Here is a 27,932-nt window from a genome sequence, read left to right as displayed (position 1 = left end):
AGCATATATTGAACTTCATTGATAAGAAAACAGACAAAGGCAGTTAAAGAAAGTTGTAGTTACCGGTACATTTAAGAAATACATATTATTTCCAACAATTATAAAGCACATCAGTACTTACTGGTTTCTTGTTGATTAAATCAACAAAATTAAATCAATATTGTTTTTAATCATTCTTAGAATACTTTTAATTATTATAATAATTAAAAGTATAAATAGCCAGATTGTAAAAACCAATTCATATTTTGCACCAATGAAATGAACAAACCTTAAAGGTAAAATTATTGTATATTTTGCCAACTAACGCAATTAAAATACTTTCAAGCCTATAGGAACTACTAAAAAAATAAGAAAAAAGTACTGATTTCAGTAAGAGTTTGCTCTGAAACACATGACAAATCCTCAATGACATCCAAATCGATCATTAAATGTTGCAAAGTTTTCGATAGATATATTTGTAGTTTTGCATGTAGCGATAAAAAGGGTCCATACACCAATGGTTTCAGTGTATGTAAGCTACATGATATAACCGTGATTTCCTCTTGCTGCTAATCAATTCTTTATCAAACGCTGATCTGAAAATAAAATTAAATATATTTTTTGGTTATATAAAGATAACTAATGCTTGAAACTTTGAATATTTTTACACAAAATATTACCTTGTCCTGTATTGTTAACATCTTCCTTTAAGTTATCAATTACAGATTCGTTATTTTCTAAAACTTCAGAACTTGATTCATATTGAACTTTTGTTTCGACGTTTTGCACGGTATTTTCAGCTTGGTTACTTCCTGTTATATTGAGACTGCTTAAATTATCCTCGGTCATTTTGTTTGATGGCACTGTATTTCCATACTCAGCCACACTTTCTTCACTCTCTTGTATGTTTTGACTGCTAGACATATCTTTGATACTTTCGTTTGTGGGCCCGGCATTTTCAGACCCTGACGCATTTCCCTGGTTTTCTGCATGGCTCTGAGTGCTTAAATGTTCCCCTATTCTTTGGTTTGGACCACCGCCGTGTTCTTGGTTGATAGAAAGTTCTAAATGTGTTTCTTTTAAAAGATTGTTGTCTTCTCCATCAATTCCAACTCTTGTTCTACGGATTTCTCTCATAAATTTTATTCCCAAACACAATCCTATAATCTACAAGAAAGATTGAATCTAATTTACCACTTAGTTTCTAGATACACTGTTAGGGGTGTTTTTTTTTTACATCAAAATATAAACTTTGTATGTATCAAAATATTCTCAAGTCAATTCATTGTTAAAACGTGTATAATACCACAAACTCTTATATTTAAGAGCAGTAGGACGATAAACGAAAATGAATACTTCTCATTGTTAGGTATACAAAATTATCATCCAAAAATGACGTACGGTGTACTTACATGTACGATCAATGTTAGCACTATATAGGCTAGTAACACACTCGATGAGTTCGAAAACAAATCACCACATACCTGAATTATAAAAAAAACAGCATGTAAAACGATCAGGGAAACGTATCCGATATCAATAAGAATATATGTTGCTAAATAGAAGCTATTCTGCTTATTACGTTTTGGTGTTCGTTTTCTATTGCTGTTAAGTTGTATTCGGTGCAGTGCGTCCCTTTTTCACAAAAACATAGTCTCTGTAATTAAAAATGTTTTCCGTTGCACATTCTCATAACAAACATTCCCGTTATTTTGGAAAAAAACATTGTAAAGTAAAACTGATGTAACAAACTTACGAAGTTAACTATATCGCTAGAAAACGCTAGATACACCATATCAGCGATGCAGCAGAGAAGTAAGCTGATGATAAACTACAAAAAAGAGAAAAAGAGAAAATAATTTTTTGATCAAATATTCAGTCCCTGTGTTGAATCAAAATTACAAGTCGCTTATTTCGGTACCTACCACCCATAACATAATTCCATTTTGTTTTAAGGAAGCAATTATTCCAACGACATGGTTTGCCCCAAAGAGAGGAACAACTGCTATTAATGAATACATTACTCCAAGAACTGCACTTTCCATATCAATAGATCCAAACGAGATTGCGATCCTAGAGATAATGTTAAGAAACCCGGTGGGGGTGTGAATATACCCTGGAATAAGCCCCATCAGTATAAGTCCTATCCAAAAGGCGAAGTTCAGAACCTTTATGGGTAATAAAGAAAGAGAATGTTAATTAATTAATCTTCTGTTCTTTAAGGTTTACCCAACATGAGAATTATTAACATAAATGGTGAAATAAACCAAAAATACCAGAGATATATTGAGTAGGGCGAAGTAGAAACGTTGTAAGTGTGTTTGCTTTTTCCTGGAAAATAACAAAATGAACAAACGATGGACATAAAATAGATGTTATAGAGATTGAAAAAAAAAACCGAAAAGAAAATGACTTGAAATGAAGGTTTTACAGTTCTGTAATTATTTTATAAAATAAACGAGCTGAAAATCGTCTTCCGTCCTCGTATCCCACAATGTAAGGATGCAGGCCATCTAATGTAATAAGAATGCAAATCTGAAATATACAAAAAGTAATATGAAATTGATGATTTCCGATCCAGTGAAACATCTGTCGCTATAGAATATCATTTTTTTTACGTGTTTTTTTTTTCAGGGAGTCTCAAAGGTTTAATTTCAAACCAATGGGAAATGGGAACGAAGTAGTTGGCTGTAAATTGAATTTAAATTTATATGTATTTGACTAATCTTGTATTATATCTTACATCAAGGATGACGTGTGTCACAAGATAGGCAACAGTCAATCCAGATTGTACAAAGAGTTTGGGATTAAAGCTGGCACACACCTGGAATCAGAATTACAAATACGTGTAATGTTGGAAAAATGCTATGTAGCTTAGATCTTACATGTAGATACGCTTAGAAATTAGATACATTACATGTAAATGTACGTGTATTTCACTTCAAGTCATTTATCATTTTGTAAGACAAAGTATGTGATACATTACATTGTTCCGATCTGGTCTCCAGAAAACGTTGGAAAACGTAAAGGAATCGGAATCAATGCATCCGTAGGCCTAAAGCGTATGATAAACTTTTTTAACAGTTGGTTTAATTTTTTAAAGATACGTCTTCTAAAATTAACTCTAAAATCTTATTACGTTTAATATAGTGTGCATTTGAAGCACAAAAAACTTCTTGCAAATTACAATATTCTTGCCAATTATTTTTCCCGTTGTTTGAACATTTGTAAATAAAAACTGCATGATCTAAAGATGATTTGGTTTTTAAATAATAACTCAGTACCTACCAATCGTAATAAATACGACACATAACTTAACACCGTAACTTCTCCGAGTGTCCAGATTGAAATGAAAACCACTATCTGTAATATTAAGTAATATTAAATAGATTTATTTGCCAATATTTGTATTTCTAAAGGTAAAGGTCAATGCACAAATCGTGTCAAATACATTTCTTAAAAAATATACTTAACCGTATATAACGGAATCTTCGATTTTCGGAATCCAAACCAAATAAAGGCAGCTATGCGAAGACTTGCAGCTAATGGAATTATGGTAAGAGTGGTTATGATGACACCTTTATATAATGAACCCATGTAATAGCGATAGTATGTGAAGCGATTGAGGCCATCAAGTAAATAACTGGAATCTCCCTCAGTAAAGTAGTACGCGTACACACTCACGACAAATACCAATTCCAATGCCTGTAAAAATCCGACTTAGAATATGTTACATGCATAAAGATAATGAATATGTGAAATGAGAGTGAATAAACGTTGACTTTCTGATTTTTCACGTATCTAAAATATTAAACCACATGTATTACCAAACTGGTGGTTGATAAAATGCAATAAAAGGCGTAAGTTTTATTGTAGTTAGGCATCTTCTTCTCGTTTATGTATCTACAAAACATTTATCTTCATCAATATTTGTCTCAACTCCCAATGTCTCTGCAATATCAGCTTACATGTAATTTAATAATTTTATATTTTTCATAGTCCGTCGCCGCCTTTTACGTATATGTTCTGATTTCATGAAGCTTGATTAAATACTTAATATAATATAATATATACTGGTATTACAAACCATGTACTGCAGACATCAGCTAAATAAAAATCATTAATCGAAGGATGATGGGATAATTATGTTATTATCTTTAATATATATTAAACTGACTTCACACCTGTTATTTGACAACGTATGCATAATATTTTTAAAGAGTTCTGAAATTCCTTTAAAAATTCCCAAATGTCCATCATCAGACTGTTTGAAATATCTGTATCCGGATATAATAGACGATATCTGTAAAAAAAAAAAGACACATTTTTATTACCTAAAAATTGATTGCGATACAAATCAAGTAGCTCGCTTTTAAAGTTTGAAGCTCTGCTTAAAAACAATGTCTTGACATATTTGTACGCTTGGATTTCTTATGACCCAAAGGAAAGAATTGCCAAGAAAAATTCTTCAAATTTTCTATGGAAATTTTCAGGAATATAGTATTAATAAACATAGCGAAATTTCTTATAAAATTTATAATTTGTTTCTCGGCTCTTTTTCAACTAATAACGTTTTCAATGTCTAAATTTGGAATAAAATGTTTCTTGGCAAGTGTGATTGAAATTGGTTCAATGGTTTGTAGAAGTATGAAAAATGATCGCCGCGAATAAGCGCTTGTAACAATAGGCAAATTGACCAAGATAGCACACAAGAGTCTACAACGTAGGTGCGGAAATTGATAAAAATAATTTATTATATGATGAAAGAGCATCTGATGGATTGCGATTTCTGTGAGGTTTATTGTTAAAATGGGGTGTTGTAAAGTTATACGATTTAAATTAAAAAAAAATTGTTGTAAACATTATCGCAATATGTTTAAGTCTTATATTATATTTATATTCATTTCTTTTTAAATCTCTGTGAGAACTATATCAGAAAATAAACCAATGGAATACATTGCATTAGGTAAACTAAAATTCTGAATACATTAATTTTTCATTCTTATGTCTAGTTAATTTTTTCCTCCGAGTCGACAGGATTTTTACCTAGTAACTGTTTAGCGATTCTGTAAACAATACATTGAATTTTATACCTGAAGAACTGTACACAATATACTGAATCCAAACATCAACCATGACTGTAGTGTAAAGCGTCCCCATACATTCTGTTCATTGTCACACAACTGTAAAACATTGACTTTACATATTCAGTGAAAATTTCATGGAGAAAACAAAACAATATTTTTCATGCACGATGTAACATTTCGTTTCAGGTACACTAAAAAAATTCAAACAGAACATAGAAAATGTCACACGTTAATATTTTGTATCGAGAAATCGCATTTAATGATAAAATACAATGTTGCTTACCAACTGGTTATCAAATGTAAAGACACAATTTGACATGTCCAAACAGCAATATACCTGCAATCAATATAATGTATTTTGAACATCAAAGTTTGAAATTTTTCGATATGCATATTTTGAAAGCTTTAGATGCGCGGCCACCTTGTGTGACTTCATAGCTGTCAATCGCTCATGCTCTTTTAGTATTAAAAAAACGTGTTTTCATACATATCATGACTGTAACCTTTATTTCATAATTACCAGTTTCAATGATACAGCAACCAAAGAAAGGCAAACAAGCTGCAGAATTATTACGAGAAGTTCCAGCCAAAGAATCTACAAGATACAAGAGGCCCATGGGCCACATCGCTCACCTGAGGAACAATAGGTATGATAAAATCAGCTCAATGGAGTCATAATACAAACTATCTGGACAATGTACAATAATACATGTAGATCCTGTATAAATAGATTCATTTTCCCCTGGATATTCTTATGTTTATAATCATTAGTCCCTTTTCTAACAGGATGATTTTATAGTCATATCATATGTTGAGTATTGCAGTTCTCAAAAAGATCCCTTACAATAGTTTATATATGGGATATAAATGTACATCAAACTCTGGGCCTTCTCGTGAGGCCAAAGAATTGTCCTTGGGCCAAAGTCTTAACAATTATAAAGAATCATCTGGCTGATTAGTTTCTGAGAAGATTTTTAAAGATTTACTCTATATATTCCTTTGTTAAACTTTGACCCCCCCCCCATTGTGGCCCCACCCTACCCCTTGGGATCATTATTTTCACAACTTTGAATCTACACTACCTGAGGATGCTTTCACACAAGTTTCAGCTTTCCTGGCCGATTAGTTTCTGAGAAGAAGATTTTTAAAGATTTACTCTGTTTATTCCTATGTAAAACATCGACCTCCCATTATGGCCCAAACCTACCCCCAGGGGTCATGATTTTCACAAATTTGAATCTACACTAGCTGAGGATGCTTCCACACAAGTTTCAGTTTTCCTGGCTGGTTTCTGAGAAGAAGATTTTTAAAGATTTACTCTATATAATGATATGTTAATCTTCGACCCCCCATTGTGGCCCCAACCTACACCCAGGGGTTATTATTTTCACAACTTTGAATCTACACTACCTGAGGATGCTTCCACACAAGTTCCAGCTTTGCCGGTGGATTAGTTTCTGAGAAGAAGATTTTTAAAAATTTACTGTATATATTCCTATGTTAAACTTTGATCCCCCATTTTGGCCCCACCCTACACCCGGGGGTCAGGATTTTCACAACTTTGAATTTACACTACCTGAGGATGCATCCACACACGTGTCAGCTTTCCTGGCTGATTAGTTTCTGAGAAGAAGATTTTTAAAGATTTACTGTATATATTCCTATGTAAAAATTTGATCCCCCATTGTCGCCCCAACCTACCACCGGGGGTCATGATTTTCACAACTTTGAATCTACACTACCTGAGGATGCTTCCACACAAGTGTCAGCTTTCCTGGCCGATTAGTTTCTGAGAAGAAGATTTTTAAAGATTTACTTTTTATATTCATATGTTAAACTTCGACCCCCCATTGTGGCCCCACCCTACCCCCGGGGGTCATGATTTTCACAACTTTGAATCTACACTAAGCTGAGGATGCTTTCACACAAGTGTCAGCTTTCTTGGCCGATTAGTTTCTGAGAAATTTTTTTAAGATTTACTCTATATATTCATTTGTTAAACTTCGACTCCCCATTGTGGCCCCACCCTCAGGTGAGCTAAAAAGGTTAAGTTTACAATTCAATCAGTTGGTTTCTGGAAGAACAGACTTTAAAAATTTTCGTAATAAATATTGACACATTTTTTACTTTTTTAATCTTTAGCTTTTAAGATCTGTGTACAAACATAGAATTGTGAGCAAATGTCTGTATCTTGCTTATAATTCGAAGCTTAACACTCAAATATGGTTAGTAAATAGAAATTGTAGGGTAACAATTAAACACAAGAAACATGCACTACATGTATAACAAATAAAGAACACAATTTATTTTTTCGAAATGAATCATATATATACATGTATATACCTACATATTTCCGTCAGCGGTATCAAACTCTATTTAAACTGAATAAACTCGAGAAAATGCCGAGCATCTCAACAAAACCTATTGCATTAATCTACCATTACGCAAAAGATAATGCCGAATTACCGATAGAATGAATTGTATTTCAGTACCCCTACATCAGATTTTGCTTAATTTGCGCAGGTAAACAGTTAACTGTTTGATTAACCGAAGTCTCTGTTTGATTTGATACGTAAAAATCACGAAATACAGACGATAGTTCCCAGGTTACAAAGCATAAATAATGAAAACGAAACGAAAATCAGAACAAGCTAACACCAACGTCATGTGTGAAAACTGTCAACGCATTGAAATATTTAGCCTTAATTTACTTCACAAAATCGGCACCAATATATTTTGCATGTTTCAAAAATTTCCCTTCATACGCGAACGGTTGCATAGCAAGCAAATTCATCATAGTCAGGTCGACCCTTTTTCGTTTAATGTCATGGCTGCTTTAAACAAAGAACCTCGTTTTAGAAGTATGGAATACGAGTCTTGGTAAAATGGGTATGCAAACCCGGGCCGTGGCAAAATAAAAGCCGGGGCAGATCGGCAATCGTCAATTCTAAATACGCATTATTTTGCAGCAATATTTACAGCGAATACAAATATACTGGTCCATCAAATATCCCAAAATTTTAATGAGATTGGCAGATTAATACCTGCCAATCTTTTGTTTTGCTCAGGCCAAGCTTTGCCTACCCATTTTACCGTATGCCGAGCCCGAATCTATTAAACTGATTGAAACACGTCTTTCCTTTATTATTATTTTCGTAATAACTCAGATTTAAAACAGAATTAGCACTTAATTTTTGCAATTTATACTTTCCTTCCCATAAGGATAATTTATGCTAAACTACGTTGAATTGAACTCGGTAGTTCTTGAGAAGAAGATTTTTAAAAATGCACCCCCCTTTTTCTACAGTTTCAAGGTTTACTCCGATTTGAATACAGATCGGACTTTTATTTCTGCAATTTATATTCGCCCTCCCATAAGGATGCTTTGTGCCAAATTTGGTTGAAATTGGATAAGCGATTTTAGAGAAGAAGTTCAAAATGTAAAAAGTTTACAGACGGACAGACGGACAGACGGACAGACGGACGGACGGACAGACGGACGACGGACAAAATGTGATCAGAATAGCTCACTTGAGCTTTCAGCTCAGGTGAGCTAAAAAGAATTCCTTTTAGACATTGAAGGCATACAAACCAATGAATTACACTAAAAGATAAATATGTGTAAAGAGGTTGGTGATAGATTATTAATTGACAGGTTTTGGCCTATGCACAAATCAACACAACTGTCAATACTTCGTGCATGGAAAAAATCGATAAATTCTATGTAATGTTTTCAAAAGCATTGATTTTCAATGAAGCCTATTTGTTAAAATCTTTAAAATAGTCAGATTCTAAATGATACGAAAATGTTGATGTTTTTGAATGTTATGTCTTCCTAGCGAAATGGCCGGATAGATACGATGTCATTGATTACAATAGAGGCATTTCTGCAGCGACAATGTTTGGAATCAAGGGCAGCCTTTCCATTTTAAAAATAGAATCAGTTCTAGAACTGGCTTTACCATTAACTATTATTTACAATGTTTTAATAAAAATTTCTATGATTATATTTTTTCCGGAAATGTTTCGGCTATTGATACACAATGCATCGTAGAGTTTGAGGGCGTTAATTCTATCTTTTAAAATAACACAACAGAGTTCATATGTTTTTTTTCCATTATCATAATGGCCCAAAATTCTTGTCGGAAAAGCCCGAAAAATCATAATAGAAAAAAAAGCGAAATTATTCAAATACAGCCAAAAAAACTATTTATTATGCTAAATTACATAGTGTCGTTAATTTTAAAATAATTAATAATCAATAAAGTCAACTCCCTTCAAATATCTGAATACAATTTAAGAGATTACTATGCAAACATTTTAAGATAGTGTACTGGTAGATTCTAAAATATTTAAACCGTGACCCTCAGACCAATACTGAGTACCCAGGATGAATTCAAAGTTCAACATGGATGTATATAGGGATTTAAAATAAATCTTGTCAAGATAAACACTGCTAAATTTAGTTACGGTATTTTACTGTGTATTACATGTAACATCCTCATATCAAGGTCACATTGACATTTTTTCACCTTTTATAATTATGAATAGTCATTTCACATTTTATAATGTTTTAATTAATAATTTGAGGCCTAAGAAAATAAGTTTGGCTAGTTGATGCATATTGGATCTTAGTATATGGTATCAAAAATAGCTTCTTTTCACATCTTATCTGGTATCTCATATTTAAACTATCTGAAATAGAATAATAGAAGAAATATTTTTCAGGTTAGCAATGTGGTCCATGGGCCATGAGCATTTTTTTCAAAATGAGAATAGCTGACGGAGAATTTGTTGGTAAAGTTTATCTGGAGAAGTCTTTGGGAATTTATCTTAATAACATACAATACCAATTTTTTGTTAATGGGTTTGCTTTTCGATAAAATGAAATTATTTAATAAAATAACCTACGGACCAACACAGACATATTCCCCTATCTAGGATAATCTTATATACATCATCCCCTCCCCCGGCACGCAAGCTCATATTCATTGATCACATTACACATTAGTTGACTAACCCCATATATAAAAACATTTCTATTTGAATTATATGTAATTACTCTTGCATAATTTTCATATGATATGTTTTAAAACTCTCCTTAGTCATTTTGTTAATTAAAGCTTGAAATATTTTCATTAATATTGTTCGATTTTGGTACAATTTTTTGAAACACAATTATAAAACCTTTTAAGTTTTTTTTATGAATAGCGGGGATTAATCTCATGAGTTTACTTTACATATCATACATTCGCAACGACCAAATTAGAAGTTTATTAAGAAATCAACTGTCAAACAAATTATGTGTGAGATGTATATCTTATAGAAAGCTTATAGAAAGCTGTATACTTACCAGTAATGTCGATTTATGTGATTTCCATGTGATAGAGACGAATTTTCCAAGTTGGAGAAGAAAGGAAAATGAAAGAGAAGCAATACATATTATGAATCCGTTGTCTCGATTAGTTGACATGTTAAGAGATCCGAGGTTTATAGCATTCAAGGCATCTGCTACTTCTATAAAGGGATATGAAGAATATCCATATCGGACAACGAGAAGTCCACAAAGGTACACAGAGTTAACGATCTAAAATAGAAAATTAAAGCATGTAAGTGGCAAGCTCATTAGCCCTTAAATCCAAACAAATTGTTATCAAAGTTTAGGGTTCCCAAAAAGAAATAAATTGCAGTTTTATCAAATATTAAGAGAATATCAAATATGATACTACAATCAGGGAAATATTCACCCCGGTTTTAATTTTTTCAACCTCGTTGTCAGCGGGCAATTTTTTTTTTAAAATTGGGTAAATTCAAATGAACTATTTTAAGCTGCGTCTTGACGCATTAATGACGGGATATCGCCGTTTGCAAGTGTTGAAGGGAGGAAAATAGAAGAGGCAAAATTAGCCCTATATACATCTTATAAGTTATATTTTGTCTGCGTAGATGGTTCATCGATAGACAATTTGGTATGTCCTTCGTCGGTCGGTCGACATTTAGGCATTTGGTTTTTTTTCCATGTCGACCGGTGTAATGAAGAATAATGACCCCCGTAGAATAATGACCGGGGGTCATTTTTCTACGTAGAATAATGACCCCCCGGTCATTATTCTACGCAGAAAAATGACCCCCAGGTCATTATTCTACGTAGAAAAATGACCCCTTTGCCTGAAGAATAAGTGTCATTTTCATAAAAATGAGCACACTCTACATGAAGAAAAGTGACCCCTGTAGAATAATGACCCCCTTGTATATTAAAGTTTTTTCAGTATATTTTTTATTATTTGTGAAATAGTCTGTACACTATTGTAATTTTTACTGCTGCAGTTTAAAGAAAGTGACAGAAATTATAATTCATATTTAAACTTAAAGTGAAAAAGAGGTATATCTTAGAAAATAAAAATCCTTCCGTTATAACAAGACATTGACGTATTGCATCGGGGTATGGTTATCATCTTAAAGGGGCATGGTCACGATTTTAGTCAAAACTTATTTTTCCGATTTTAATGTTCACAATGCTTCAGTAAGGCATTTTCAATAGGCAACCAAAGTTTGAGTGTCATTCGTTGAGTTATAAGCAAGTGACAGAGCTTGCCATTCTTTGCTATGTAAACGAAGCTTTTGTTTACATTTTGAATGTTGAAGTGAAAATTCCAATTTTAGACCTAATGAATGTGTGAAATGTAAGGAACTGTTTATTTATGCTTAAAATGAATAAGAAGATAGACAACTCAGCTTGAAAAAGATTTTTTACTGGTATATTGAACCTATGTAAACGACAACAGGGCACGAACCTTGTATACATGACAGAGAATTGTGAGCCCTGTATCTTGCTTATAACTTTACAACTGACCCTCAAATTTCATTTGATCAGTAGAAATGCTTTGTATTAAGCATTGTAAATAATGAAAACAGAAAAATAGAAATTGACCAAAATCGTGACCATGTCCCTTTAACAATTACATTTACATATATCGATAGGGCCACTTCGACCTTAGGGCGAAGATGCGAAGTTGCAAAGGCGATTGTGTGAAGGCGAAGGAGCAAAAGTGCGAAGATGCGACGACGAAGCGCGAAAATGTGATGCCTAAAGTGCGAAGGTGCGAAGGCGAAGGAGCGATACTAGCTACTATCGCTCCTTCCCAACTTCGCAGTTTGGCCTTCGCATCTTCGCACTTTTGCCTTCGCCTTTTTTGATTGCAAGTCTCGGTCGATTACATAGAATTAAATGCAGGCCCGTACTCGCCAAGATTTTCCGATTAATCCAGGCTATTATTGGTACGCATGCGCTAGGCCATCGCGCTTAATATGAATGTTTATGAATATTTTAATATGTACATGTGACATATATGTTTACCAGTGCTCGCTATGCCTAATCATTATATAGTCCACATAAAATTTAATGTCCACCATAATGTATACATATGCACCTCCAGACTCCTGTAACTAACCAGCTGTATGTTTACCGTAGATCAAACACAGTAACATTCTAATTTAATTATACAATATTATATCATAGGATGCAATATTAAATATTGCAATATCATATGTAATAGTATCATGTGATTAAATAATTAATTAATAATACAATATAATATTATACAATATTATGTCATAATATACAATACTTTACAAAACAATATCATGATACAATATCATATCATAAAATATATAAAAAGATAATACAATATTATATCGTATCATATAACGTTTTACAATATAACATAAGGTATTATATTTTCTACTATTAAACAATAGTGTTTCATATCATACAATACTATATCATAGGAATCATGTTATATCATTTAACAAAAACCACATCTATCTATCAAGCAGGTTTGAGTGAGGTCGGAGATTTCTATAGCATCCTTGATAATGGAGATTAGGCTCTGCATCTGAAGCAACCTCTGCCTTTCATTTATAATATAGTTAAATCAACTATGCAAATTATCATCTATAAAACATCTGACCTGTTCCAAAAAACTAAACCTCATTTTCATGCCTGTCAGGTGCATCAGTATCATAAGACACACCATCCATTCAGGTTAGGTGAATTTAGCAAGTTTGGTGAAGATAGGACAAGTAATAGCTTAGATACAGGAGCTGCAACAAAAACTTTAACCAGCTCCGGACGCCGACGCCGGGGGTATGGCATTAGCTCCCCTTGACTTCGTCTCTGTGAGCTAAAAAGGCGAAAGCGCGAAGATTCGAAGGCGAGAGTGCGAAGTTGCAAAGGCGAAGCGATAGTAGTATAACTTCTTCGCCTTCGCAACTTAGCTGTTTCGTCTTTGCATCTTCGCGCTTCGCCGTCGCATCTTCTATATTTTTCATTTTGTTCATGAATTATACTTGCATTGAGGATTTCCACTTTTACTTTGGACACAATAAAGATCGTGTGATCAAAATCAAGGGGGATATAAATCCCTAACATGGGCCCTAACCTCTTATCAATGTTTTTAGAAACATCTTTTCTTATTATAATCGATCAGTGTTTATTATCTATTAAGGTTTACTATAGTCAGGTACTCTTCACACATTTGCTATAAAAGAATAAAGTCTATTCATGATCACAAATACAACATTACAACAAATGTTTAGAATATTGATGTTCATGTATTACGTAGAAGAAAACAAAACTAACGCAAAATGATTTTTTTTAAATCACTTTCCTCAAATAATGTAAATAAGAAGTATTCATATTTATACGTTACCTGCCCCCTTAGTCTTTTTCCATAAAGATATATACATGTATCATTCTAAGATTGACAATTCATTCACCAATGAATATTGCTTATATTATTACAACAATTATTCTTTCATGATTATTGTTCGTAAATTATCACACAATACCCTCATTGTGTATGAATATTTCTTTATTTGCGTCATTGCCCGCCGTATGTCGGCGAGAAAAGTGACGTAACTGTTAACAATCAATTTGTGGCAATGTAAGAGTGAACATTTTGTGTGTGCTTGCTACGAATATGAAAAACTATTTACAGCGATTTATTTACGGGATAACCTATTTCTTTTCATGTTTACAGGGGGGTCATTTTTCTATGGGGGTCATTTTACTTCATGTTTAACATGAAGAAAAATAACCCCTGGGTCTTTTTTCTTCAGAAAAATCCAATTATTCTTCAGCTAGGGGGGTCATTATTCTACGTTGAAAAATGACCCCCGGTCATTATTCTACGGGGTCATTATTCTTCATTACACCGGCAGACACCAAAGGACGGCCTAAGATCGATTGAGAGTCGAATGGTCTATTGGACGATTTTGTCAAATAGGCTAATGGACAGCTGATTATATGCGAATTATGTTAAACAATTACATCTACCGGTTATCGGTCGATCCGTGGCGACAAGGCGGATGGCGCCATGTTTCAGACTGTTTTCGTCAATTAATATAGGCGATGGCCAAGTGGTTTTAGGTTAATATTTATCAATAGCAAAATTGTTTTGACTTTGTAGTCGACCGACCAAAATAATCAAACGGTGGCTCGTCGTTCGATGATCGAGCGACGATTTCTTGACTAATAAATATTTAAACTTTTGAATATATCAGTGTTCCTGTGAATTAATGTGACTGCTCCGCGTCGTCAGATACAAGTGTAGGGCGGTCAGGTTTCTTCAGCCGACGATACGAGGACATTTTGTTTGCCCCATCCGCTTAAATGTGACCTAGGCTTTAGTAATCAACTATTTATCAATTCGACTTAAACCACGAAAATTTAGGTTCATTTACATATGCAAACGAATCAAAGTTTACAAAAAATAAAAAGACAATTCTCTAAGAGCCATTCTCTGTAAGCATTTAAACTTTTTCGGCACGCATAGAAAGGGATTTTGCCGAAAATTTTCCAAAATGTAGACCTTATTAAACTATCTAAAATGCACATGCCAAATTGTCTACATACTGACCAGTTTCCATGGAAACTCGACCCAAACTTCATTTTTTATGAACTGATGAAAATAGGCCATTTTTACTGCAGTGTTATTAAAAAAAATGCGGCAAGCTCAATGTTTAACAAGCATAGAATTAAAATCATCAATCTTTCATCTATCTAAAATGTAAAAACATGATGGGGAAGCTATCCTTATTATTGCGAAATAATAAGTTCAAAAATGATTACATTTTTGGAAAATGAATTATCTCCCTTTGCAATTTAGAACTCTTTTGTGCTGAGAGTTCAAAAAGAGAAGTGTTGAAACAGCATGTCAACAAATAGCTGCAGAACTGTAGCTCTCCGGGGAAAAAATATTGACAGACCGGAGAGCTAAAGGGCCACCCTTTGAAAAAATTTATTGCGCAGAAAAACGTGCGCTAGTTTTGGCCTGATTTACCTTATTTATACGCAAATTCTATGAAAACAACTAGTACCATTAAATTCTTCATGCAATTAACTACTGATATCGCCTTTTAATTGCCTCAGACTTTCTCCGAAACACGCTACCGACCTGGAAAATCGAGTATGTTGAATTTACATCGAGATCGAGAGTCGCCATTTTTACATGTAAACAAAGTGCACCACATGAATTTACGGGACTGGTGATGGTGTTTAAAAAGACTATCCGAGGCAAGTGAACAGACGATTTCAGTAGTAAATTGCATGAAGAATTTAATGGTACTAATTGTTTTCATGGAATTTGCGTATAAATAAGGTAAATCAGTCCAAAACTAGCGCACGTTTTTCTGCGCAATAAATATACATTTTTTTCAATGGGTGGCCCTGTAGCTCTCCGGTCTGTCAATATTTTTTTCCCGGAGAGCTACAGGTCTGCAGCTAGTCAAGAAAGTGGTTTTCTCCCAAAATCTTGAAGATTTTATCCTTATTTTTGTTATGACACATAGATATTATCACTACACATCTAACATGAACCTCTATTAGTGTTTCTGAAATCCCATCCAATGCCATATCATGTTATATAAATTACAATACCATGACTGGAACTTATTTTACATGCGTGTGTTATTAATCTTTCTTTCAATCTAAAATATATGAGTTGTTTCCCCTTTTAGTACCTTCAATCCCTGCATGAAAACAAACTAGAAAAACAATACACACAAGAAAACCAAACTAATTAAATCTGTAAGCAAAAACAAATGTGTGCAAAGATATGGCTATTAATTACCATACATATTCTGGTATTCTATTAATAATATGAAAATTATCCCCTCCCTCACCACAAAAGCTTGGAAAATACACACAAAATCACATATGTATCATTTGAAAGTTAGAAAATTGATTGTTAAAACCAAACACTTTCACATATGCTTATATGTGCATGTATTCATTTTTAAAATAGATGTATTACAACTGTTTGTTGCATGTACATTTATGTAGAATGCATTCATATATGCAGGGGATATGTAGGGGATAAAATCAACAGTTAGAGGTAGTTTCTACATTTTTGGAGTAGAGAATATTGTTACTTTCTTAATATAAGTTTCCTGCTAGCTATTAAGAAAGTTGAAACATGCCAAACTAACTGTTATACTGTTTGAGGGGATTATTTTTCCAAGCATATAACTCACATCAATGAATAAAAATGCATGTAGGTATTGTATTGATAGGTATTGTTTTAAATTGGCTTGTGTTTACTGGTCTTTGTGCCAGTAATTGTCATTGGGATATAGGAATAGGACTGTAAACATCAGATTCGCAGATCAAAAATTTGAGTATAAATAATTTGCCATTACACACGCTGATCTATAGGGGCGTCGGGAGTCAGGGTCACTTCCCCTGTTGTATTTAGAATTACAAATTTCATAAAGAGAACTAAAAAATGACAATGAATCCGGTCTACCCAGGAAAACACTTAAAAATCATGTTTATTAAAATGTATTGTGGGGTCCATTGTATTACATGTATGATAGGAGTTGCCTTAATTTACTTTTATTATCTATTGAAGTTCACATACCTTAAGATTTATAAATATTATAAACTTTTGAAATCAGCATCAAATTTTATGACATTTGGGATAATTTATGAATTTATAGCTTACTTGATGAAAGTTATATTTTTATCTGCTGAGAAATTATATTTCATGCATAACTTCTATGCTGAGTTCTATATAAATGAGCCATTCTGATTCAGCCAAAACTGTTAATTGGTATGAAACAATGAAAGGAATGAAATATTATGCATTAGAAATGTAAACATAACTTTAAATACAAACTTGCTATTTGGATGAACATGTTTGAAAATTCTCTGCATTGGTAAATTGCAGGAATTGTATTTTTGTAAATAATGCATGTAAATTGATAGTTATAACATTATATCAGGTACTTGTATAATATAGATTGTGAAGTTTTAAAGAAGATAATTTGAAAATTCCTGATTACAGTTAAACAGGAAATATGGAATGAAATTAGCAGCCATGCAAATACTTTGATCTAAGGGGAATAGAGTGTTTCAAATACAGTTCTATTACAATGACTTATTTGGTATTAAAAGTGTATATCTAGTAACTGAAAAATAACCTTCTATGCTGAGTAACAGTTTCCAGATGAATTTTTAAGAGTTCTTTAAACTTTTCTTCAAACTGCATGGTTATAAGCACATGGGTTCATTCATGAATTAAAAACTCAAGTTGTTTGAGTGAGTGAATTGGCATTTTAAGCAATGGAGAAATGGACACTACAACAATTGGGATTCTGACCAGCATATTTATAATTAGAAGTACTTTTATTTTGCAGCTAAGAAAAATGCAAGCATTCATAAACATAGTATATACTTAATCAACACATGGATCATTACTTACAAGTACATTTGCATGATTATATTTTTACACATATATATACACTTGATTTTAAAAATTAATTAATTTCTGCATTCTCATCTTTATGTATTTTTTTTTAATTCATTAAAGTTATAATTAAATAAAATACAGATGTATGATTTTATTAGTGCTGCAACAATAACTTGAGGGATTGAAAAAGAATTAAGATGGCGAAGGATGTCATGATCATTTAATTTTATATTCGAATACCATTTAACTATAACTGGTATGAGTAATAATTACCAAACTAATTTATTTAGATACCTTAATCATTAAATTATTTGAACGAAAATTTAACATGAAGGAAGAGGTCAACTGTTTTTTTCGCACTAAATGAATACATGTACATGTAGCATTATGATCTTTCTTACCATATAATAAGATACATGTATTACCATACCAATCAGTTATGCAAACAAGAGGCCCGAGGGCCTCATGGCTCACCTAATCAACTGTAGCCATAACTGATGAAATTAGAACACTGTATCTTGACAAGTTAGTAAAGTAATTCGATCATGTTTTAAAAAGATCTTTAAAATTTTTTGCGCATATTCTCATGTTAAAAGCATTTTTTTTTCTTCGAAAAGAACATTTTCAATGTTTTCATTTTATTTCTATGTAAAAATTCACCCCCTCTGATTGTGGGCTCACCCTACTCCTAGGAATCATAATATGAACAAACTTGAGTCTATGCTACCCAAGGATGCTTCCACACAAGTTTCAGCTTTTTTGGCCATATGATTTTTGAAAAGCTTTTTAAAGAAAGCTAACAAATTTTTAATAATTATAAATAAGGGTCGTGCTCTGAATTTGACCTATAGTGATCTGTTTGTCTGTACATTCATCCATCCAAACATCTGTCAATCTAATGACGGTCATATCAGATTACTCTAAAAAAAATTCCAAGCATATACACCCTCCTTTAAGCTCTGTCTGGCTCATACTTTTCATAAACAGAACTTTTAATGTAAAAAATGTGCAGTGACCTTGAATTAATTTCAAGGTCAAATGTTAAGATCATAGCAGATGTTTAGTCCTTTATCACTCCCCCCTGGAAGAGGGTGTTACCCGTATTCTAACAAATTTGAACCCCCTAAACTTCTGGATGATTTGTGCTAAGTTTGGTTAGAATTGGCTTAGTGGTTCTGGAGAAAAAGCTAAACTGTGGAAAGTTCACAGATGGAAGGACAGACAGAGACATATGCCCTACAAAAAGCTTTCAGTTCAGGTGAGCTAAAAACATATGTTTGTTAAAATATGCTCTCCTTTTTTTCATCAAAATTTGGTAATCGTTACATAATGAAATGAGATACAAAGACATAAACTGTTTATTATACATAAAATTGAACGAAATTGTTTATAATGTTTCCATGGTAACGATTGTTTATATATCTTACCTATATTCGATAATTTGTAAACCAATATTACAAATACTCTCAATTTATTGCATATTTAAATATTCACATATTTTTTTCTCAAAAGGACAAAATTTACACATATTTATGAACCAGAGTAAGGGTTTTATGAAGTTTGAAAGTTGTAAAATATACACTTTTGTTTCCATGGAAACAACAATTTTGAGGTAACTTCCCCATCATGTTTTGATTGTTTCTGATAACAGAGGACCCAGTCAATTCAGGATTGGTGTCGGTTTGCATCAACTTGTCCGCAAGAATTTACAGGGCATCACCAAAAATGCCTCATTTCTAGGTTTTTTTTACAAAGTCGTTAACCAAGTACATTTAAGCCCTTGGTACAATAAAGAAAAATAAATACTTTGATTTGATTAATGTATTATTCAATAGTTAAGATGTGATGCTTTGAGAGTTTGATGAAGATTTATCACAAACTAATCTAATTGAAATTAATAATTAAGCTGAAAAACTGTAATTCTTCAGTAAAAATCAAGACCATTTTGTGCTAAGAATGATGGGTATGTGTATCCATGGTAACAGGGTTGCCTAGCAACCAACTTTTGGTGTTTTTATGATATTTTTATGATTATATGCATCATATTAAAATTTGAGAAAAGTCGGTGACTATGCGTGCCGGACCTCCTATACAAGTGTTTAAATGCTTACAGTGAATGGCTCTTAAAACACAGATGTATGTCATTTTCATTTTAACTTACACATAAGACGATCGATATAACCACAACAGTTGCAACCGCCGGGTATCTACAATAATACAAGATACTTGTTACATTATATGACATTGTGATGTTATATTATCTTGGTAGATTAATTTATCTGTTATAACGATGGATGTTTAATTGTGGCATTACCTTTTAGTCTTCAAGAGTGCTTCCTTGAACAGACCAACAGAACCATTCTGGGAAAGTTTCGATTCCGGTAGAGATGTTTTTGTTGTTGAAAAAGACCTTTTATACACTTTGTCTGATACTATTATGAATAAGACCTGGAAAACATATATGTTAAACAAAAATATTTTGGTTAAACATGCGTAAAAGAGATCCTAGAAACGAGAATGTCATGATAACTTGCCTTTAGCACAATGTGGACAACTAAAATTAAAGTTGAGGTCCAAAGAAAGCGTGCAGCATTTCCCCAAGACTCACAAACACCTATGATCTATAAAAATACTTATAAGAGAACTAAAATCATCTCGACAGTTAGAAGAATCCAAGTTTATTTAAACCCGTAAAATTTTGCATCAACATTAAAAATTTTCCAATTTGAAACTGGCTTTGCAAAGCAAGGCCTTACCGGAGATACAGTTGTAAAGTATGTATATTCGCTACATCCTGACGTATCTTTCCATAAACAACAATACATCTGTAAACATAAATGAGTTTTAATGATTACCATTTTAATCTATAATTTATCAACATATCATCACACATATAATATAAAGCAACGCAAATTTTATAAACATGGACCAATATACTCACTGCTTTCATTAAAATAACGGCAAATATAAAAATGATACATTCCACCTGCAATACGGTAATTTCAAAAGCGATATGCTACAATAACAAATATGAGTCGTTTAAACCTGTTAACTGTGTAAAAATTGGATCAATTTAAAAAAAAAGGAGATAACTTTTATGAAGATGTTTTAAATTTTACTTACCAAAACAAACATCCACCTTTTATTTAAATACATTCCACCAAAATACATTGCTTTTGCTAATACCGACCATAAAAGAACACATATAGCTGTAATTAACAAGGCATCTTTTGTGTAACCCATGTTCATATTGTTTCCTCCACTGGCTTGATAGAATTCGCCTGTTAGCGTAATGTCGTAATAGTTATATCGTAATAGCAGAATAGCTATAGCCATTGTACCATCTATTACCTATAATCAATAAAAACAATTTTAAATGTAGCATATATTTGGCAATTGACAAGAGCATTACTTCACTTTTTCTTCAATAAGGCATAGTGCATGTATTTAAAATTAAATGATTTACTTAGGTTTAAATATTTCATATCTTTATATTGAGTTTTGTTGTATTGTGTTTAGTTTTCGAGTAAATCAGGATTGATAGAACAGTAAAGCATGGAACTTGCATGTATAATCCCTTAAATACACTTACCAAAAAAATCACTGTCGTATATCCAAAACATGTCGACATTTTGTTTCTGAAATAAAATTGTAGTAAAAAATGATTTCATTACAACTTAAAAAGCTAGATACCTAAAATAAGATGTCCTTAAGGCTCGAACAGATAATTGTATGATTTAACGTACAGAAATCAATGTCTTTTTTAGTTTACTGATTTATTTCGTTCTGTTTTCTTAATCAAATCTAGCTTGATACCTTGTCCACTTTTCTTTTAGAGACAGACACCCAGAACCAATCGCCGAATTCTTTAGTTTGTGTATTTCCTTCGAATCCATATTTTTTGCTGATGTAGATTTGAAGAGAACTGCGTAAAACCCGTGAAGAGAACTGATTCCTACTATCATAATGATCTGAAAAGGGCATGTTATATTTATCATTTTAACTTGATACTACATTTTACAGGTTTGCATCGTCAGTTATATTTTGTTCATCTACATGTACCTTGTTGTTCATGAGTATGTATGCATTTAGACATGACATTTTATATAATATCGATTATAAAAATTTAGGAACTATCTCACTTGTAATGAATAACATTTCTTAGAAAAAGTCCTTTGACATTATCGCTGAAAATTTGTTTCTTTTTCCTCTTTAGTTTCTCTATTTGATATGAAGAAAGTCATGAATTGAATAGCTCAGCTCATCATATCTGTAAACTATATGACAGTAATGTAATGTGAAAACGTTTAAATGCAGTTATTTCCTCTGATCTTTCTTACTGTTCTAATTTGCTTTTATATGTTAACTGAAGAAACTTTGTTTTAACTGAAGTTTTATCTGGGGCTTTTCATTACCTTAACAAAGCTTAAAAGTGTATATGTTATGTTATTTAAAATCTTTAAACTATTATAGCCGGGCTCATTGCGTAAGCAATGGCCAGGCTATAGTTACGGTGCACAGTACCGGGTGTTTACTGAACAACTGTTGAAACCGTTCTCTGCACAAAAATGCAATTCAATCTTAAAGAGAACGTAGAATTTATGGCATGCCATTTGGTCATTTTAAGTTTGCATCTGATAAATTTAAACATCACATGGTACTCTTTTCTCTGTAATATTCTTAATATTTAGATTTTGCAATGTAAAGTTGCTGGGATGAGTTAAAGCCTAACTCAACCCATTATTAAAATTAGAGTACAAAGAGTATTACTTTACGACGATATCAATATAAACATGCTTATAATGCAGTTAATTCATTAATATCGCTAAATGTGTCTGTTAAGTCGCTAATATCATGAAAACGTTTTAAATACACATTAAATGATACCGGATATCTTTACTTTGAGTACTTTGATTTCAAATTTTTACCCAAACTATGTTAAAACCTACATCAAATTATACAGCTAATATTTAATTTTCTTTTCATATGTTAAACGTTGAAGCCTTGCTGTATAAATAGAAGCAATTGTCAGTCCTAATAAAAATTATCAAGCTCAAAAATATGAGTTTGATTTAGTAAGGAGTGAATCAGAACTACTTGTGCTAAATGAGCTCTGAAGAGACGGGCATGTCCCTTGGTTAAGGTGAATATAAGTATTTATTTAAAAAAATGTCTTGTGCTACCATATGCCAAATGAATAGAATTGAAACAAAGAAAAACTCAAGATATTAGAGGATTTCACATTAAGATGAAACAATTTAAAAAGCAAATGGTGTTTATTCTTTTTATTTTTTACTTTTGCAAATCGGTACTTTTATATGATATATTATTTTCTAGATATTGACGTATTACAACTGCATTCCATAAAATATAGTATCTATGACATTAGATGCGCTGTAAGCAACATGTTTCTGTAAAATAAATGACGACGTTACATGTAACTCCTCAACAATTTTCTTATATACTTACCTCTGCCAAACAGTTGATAACGAGAACTGATATAAATGAGCTTCCGTATGTATTAATTGTGTTCGAAAAAACATCAAAGCATGCATCAGCAGAAACTAGGTCACATCCAAAATTTCCGCTGGCTATTCTGTTGTCAGCGCCACAACATTTTAACTACAACACATTTCTTTTTCCATGATTATGTCATTTTAGTAGATTATATATATATATATATATATATATATATATATATATATATATATATATATATATATATATATATATATATATATATATATATATATACACAGTGGTAACAACGTTATTGTTGACAAGCCAATCGAGTTAAATAGTTCTTATAACGTGGGTGATCGTTCGTGTAACGTGCGGGATCGTGGGTATATCAGGAAAATTGGTTTGCGTTTTTTACCGTGCGTGTTCGTGTGTGATCGTGCGGTTTTTTCGTTTTGTAACTTTTTTTACGAAATGTCAGGATTTATTCTTAAAATAACCACAAGTAGTTTTTGTAAATTTTTTATTTTCATAGAAGAACATTGACAGTTGTTAACATTCTTCTCTCTTTCGTCGTTAAATACATTTAGTAAGTATTTCCATAGCTCATTCAATTCTTTGTTCGGTCGAGATAGTTTTGCATAATTTTATAATCAGCTTATATCAAGCATCCATTGCGTCTTGACATATAATTTTAATAATATTAGCAAGAGCTTTCTGTTGAATGAAAGCGGTCAAGGTTACCCATTCCCTGTTTTATACTAAACGAATATTCCCAACGTTTTTCTTTCAAATGAGAATACAACACGCATTATTATCTGGTAGATTGTATAAACATTTTTTTGTAATGAAATTTATTCAGACGCTTTAAAATTTAGAATAAATAGAAATAAATAAGTTATGTACTGTAAATTATGAAAATATTGGATGTAAAAAATCGAAATTCCATGGAACAAGGTAACAAATTTACCTGTATCCCGCATTATTAAATCGTGCGTAAGGGAATTAAATTACAAAAACAGTCAACTCGTATGTAAATAATTTCGTGTAGTTTATGCATTATCTTCATTTCTATTACACGTTCTTTTAACTTATGATAGCAGTTAATATTCGTTATAGAGACCAAAAAATAATTTGTGTGTGAATCCTATATATTTGTGTATGATTGTGTAAAAATGATGACTTGTAAAAAAATATAAAACAGTACATGACTATGGTACATGCCGTTTTTCAATAAAACAAACATAAGGCAATGCAAATTAAAGTTTTACGTTTCCTTAATTCTAATCTTAAAAATAAAATTTGATTTTGCGTGTTTAATGGCGAGGAATCGTTCGGTAGCGTGTTTTATCGTTTTTGTTCGTGTATCGTGAAAATTCATAAGTAAGTGATCGTCCGTGTATCGTGAGTGATCGTTCGTGTATCAGAATCGTGCGTGTCGTTTGTCAACAATAACGTTGCTACTACTGTAAATATATATATATATATATATATATATATATATATATATATATATATATATATATATATATATATATATATATATATATATATATATATATATATAAAACACATAAACGCCAACAATTTAGTTTTCTCTTCCCCAGTTTTTTCATAACTTTTCTTTAAGATAACTAACTATTGGTCACATTGCTCACCTAAGCAATGAAGACTTCGGCCAAGATATAGCATAAACATCAATTTTCATTTGAACCCATTTTGCATTCTTTGGAACTATGGTATGACTTTTAAATTCTACTATTCTACTACTTTTTAATTCTATTCTAACTTTGTATATAGATTGTATATTGAATTGTGTATCAAATATCATCTCTTCATTTTTGAAAGGTTAAATTACCACTGTGGTTAAAGAAACTGATTATAATATTCATGTAAAATGCGACATTTTCCCTGAATATATGTCCCAAATTTGACAATAAGTGTTATATAGAAAAGAATTTTTTAGATATTAAATACAATTGCAAATCTTTCTAAAAGGCATTTTCACATGTACGTTCGAGGATCCTATCTGCTGTGACTGATTGATTTCAAATGTATTCAAAAATACAATATATTCTTGCCTCAGACTCATAAGGCTGACGACATTACTCAAATTCTAAATTCTGTATAGCTTTTTTATAAAATGTATCATACATCAGGAAGTTTACGCAAAGTATCAATAATACATGCTACATAGATCTTAAGAGGACAATTCAAAGTTTTGATAATTTTACTTTGAATGTGCATTGGCTTTAATCTAACGACACCTAAATGCCCTTACAAATAGGTGCTAAGTACATTTGGTTGAAATTGATCGGTACTGTAATCATGTCATTGTAAATTAAGATTAATTGCTAATTATATCTGGTTAGATGAAAATTGTGACCGAAATTAAACAAATATCATACATTTAGAAAAAAGAAACAGTGTGTGAATCAGTTAAAAAATCGTGTTATCTGTGTGTTTAAATTAAGTGATAAAACTCACACGTTTCCAGTGGTTGTTCCAGTTATCTGGGTCACGTGAATACACGCTTACGAAGGACCTTTTAATACCATAATACACCTATACATGTAATAAAGTATGATATAATTTGAGACAACTTATGATTTGTAAAATAATTCATATTTGACATCAGAATTTAAAATCATTTTTATTACACTGAAGCAACTTTTTGTAGATTACCAATTTTCTAAAGGTTTATTGGGATTTAACTCTATGTATTATAGATGAAGAAATTGCACATGCTTTATATTTATCATATTTGAGTGAGGGATATTCACAAATATTTAGCCTCTACAAATATTTACTATTCAAAGTACAACTTACCTCACCAACAAGCCATGACCACAGCCCGATCAACACCACATACCATATCAGGATTAATAGGCTTATAGTTGTGCTCTATATCAAACATAATAAAATGTAATTATTGGTTTACAACCAAATTGAGAGAGAGAGAGAGAGAGAGAGAGAGAGAGAGAGAGAGAGAGAGAGAGAGAGAACCAAACACTTAAAGGTAAATAAAATTATAGACAACCAAAAAAATCGTAAAAAACAATTGACATGGTTGTGATACATTCACCACAGCGACGGTCTAACGTCCGACACTTAAGTATACCGGGTAAATGTATCTGTATGGATGAAAATTTTTTATGAAAATCATATGCCCCTCGCAATATTAAACTGATAGTTTTTATAACGTTTCAAATATTTTTGGCGGGTCTTAAAAGTTTTCTCCAATGAGAAACTATGATTTAAAAAGAGGTTATTTTGCCAGTGTAAAACTAATAAAAACTAACTATTTGTAAGAAACTTTTCCGTCTCTTGTAAATGCCGATGTGTATGATCGCAGAATTGAAAAGATTGACTATAAATGCAGGTATCAGAGAGAATAATAGGGCGTTCATAAAAGACCCCAGAGGGAAAACTCCCAGGTTGCACCAATTGAGAAGGTTGATCCCGGTGTATCCTAGGAAAGGATCTTGAAACCTTATCAAGAAACTACCAATAACGTAACCGATTGATAAAACCTGCAAAAGAAAATTATTGGTTTATACACAACTAATACCTTATACATATTGAAACTGTCAATATTAATCAATGGATATATAGACGATAGGATGAAAATTGGAAAAACACATTTATTATTAATTTTTTTTACCCGAATCATAAGTGTACAGGATACGATAAGTATGGACAAGTTTTTACAACGTGCCCAGGAATTTCTGATGAAGCGCATATCTCCTGGAATGCAAAATAAGGTTTTCATATGTGGAAATCGTAAACTTAACTCTTTACACTTAAAGACACGTTTGATTAAAATCTCTATTTAGATGATTTATTTCATAAATTCATTTTTCAAAACATCAAAACTATGTCTTCAATAGAATAAAGATGTTTAGAGTTCTTACATCTGCTATAAATGCACATACCTTTTAAAAGTGTTTTCCGTTTTAAATTTGTAATCAACACTATTTAAGACATCACTTTCTTAATTGTGTTATTCACAGCAAAACTGCTATGAAAGTTTAAAACTGCAATACTGATAAACATGGTATAGATATGTGCATTTTACAGAATTAAAAAAAAAATCCTCTAACGGTATTCAGGTTTAAATGTATTTATCTTTCTTCCGGCAACAGCTCTTGTAAACAATCTCTTACACTGGGGTCCAATCAATAACTCCTGAACAAACTAAATACAATGAAATAACCTTTTACAAACTGATAAAAACTGATTGGACTGAAATTGTATCAAAAGGACACAAAAACACTTTTCTACAAGACCTTATACAACCAATCTACTCTCAATGCAAAACAAATAGACCAAACGATTCATACAATGACAAAGTGTACTTATACGTTAAAGGCTACTACTATAATCATTATATTTATTATTGCGGAATATTCAAATTTCTTCAAAGTTTTATTAAAAAAATATCCTTAAGTTGTTGAAAAATCACACTTTTGTATTCTCTGTTTTAGTTAAATTTCATTAAACGAACTTCACTGTATAGCATGATAAATATATTAATGATATATATTATTATATTATGAGTGTATTGGGTGCAAAACACAGTTTTATATGTAACGTTATAAGGACGTTTTCAGATGAGGGGCAAGCAAAACTGACCCCTATAGAAATAAATTGT

General features: G+C 31.9%; 1 protein-coding gene across 1 annotated transcript; it reads right to left on the bottom strand.

Annotated features, from left to right (window-relative positions):
* Window positions 1-201: 201 nt before the first annotated feature.
* LOC128161765 (uncharacterized) lies at window positions 202-27,329 on the bottom strand. Its single transcript, XM_052825158.1, has 31 exons — window positions 26,943-27,329; window positions 26,581-26,811; window positions 26,108-26,182; window positions 25,766-25,843; window positions 23,288-23,440; window positions 21,635-21,789; window positions 21,411-21,456; window positions 20,942-21,169; window positions 20,760-20,834; window positions 20,575-20,643; window positions 20,353-20,439; window positions 20,133-20,266; window positions 19,980-20,025; window positions 10,420-10,653; window positions 5,587-5,661; window positions 5,350-5,403; window positions 5,073-5,162; window positions 4,164-4,282; window positions 3,807-3,882; window positions 3,454-3,684; window positions 3,268-3,342; window positions 2,966-3,034; window positions 2,723-2,803; window positions 2,411-2,514; window positions 2,256-2,310; window positions 1,905-2,147; window positions 1,736-1,810; window positions 1,562-1,636; window positions 1,392-1,463; window positions 660-1,146; window positions 202-575 (listed from the first exon to the last, which is right to left on the bottom strand). Exons 1-31 carry the CDS (start codon window positions 27,048-27,050, stop codon window positions 553-555), a joined length of 3,723 nt encoding a protein of 1,240 aa, XP_052681118.1. The 5' UTR covers window positions 27,051-27,329; the 3' UTR covers window positions 202-552.
* Between the last annotated feature and the right edge of the window lie 603 nt (window positions 27,330-27,932).

Source organism: Crassostrea angulata, chromosome 1, assembly GCF_025612915.1.
Source record: "Crassostrea angulata isolate pt1a10 chromosome 1, ASM2561291v2, whole genome shotgun sequence".
In the NCBI taxonomy this organism is placed as follows: Eukaryota; Metazoa; Mollusca; class Bivalvia; order Ostreida; family Ostreidae; genus Magallana; species Magallana angulata.
This window is presented reverse-complemented; position numbering and strand designations above follow the sequence as displayed.

What these genes read in the sequence shown, in the direction of transcription:
- LOC128161765 (XM_052825158.1), bottom strand. Translation starts at nt 27,050, where the DNA reads ATGAAAACCTTATTTTGCATTCCAGGAGATATGCGCTTCATCAGAAAT. An exon ending in TTATCAACTGTTTGGCAGAG is followed by an intron (nt 21,790 to 23,287) that starts GTAAGTATATAA and finishes TGCCCTTTTCAG; the next exon opens with ATCATTATGATAGTAGGAAT. An exon ending in CTAGCGATATAGTTAACTTC is followed by an intron (nt 1,637 to 1,735) that starts GTAAGTTTGTTA and finishes TTTTAATTACAG; the next exon opens with AGACTATGTTTTTGTGAAAA.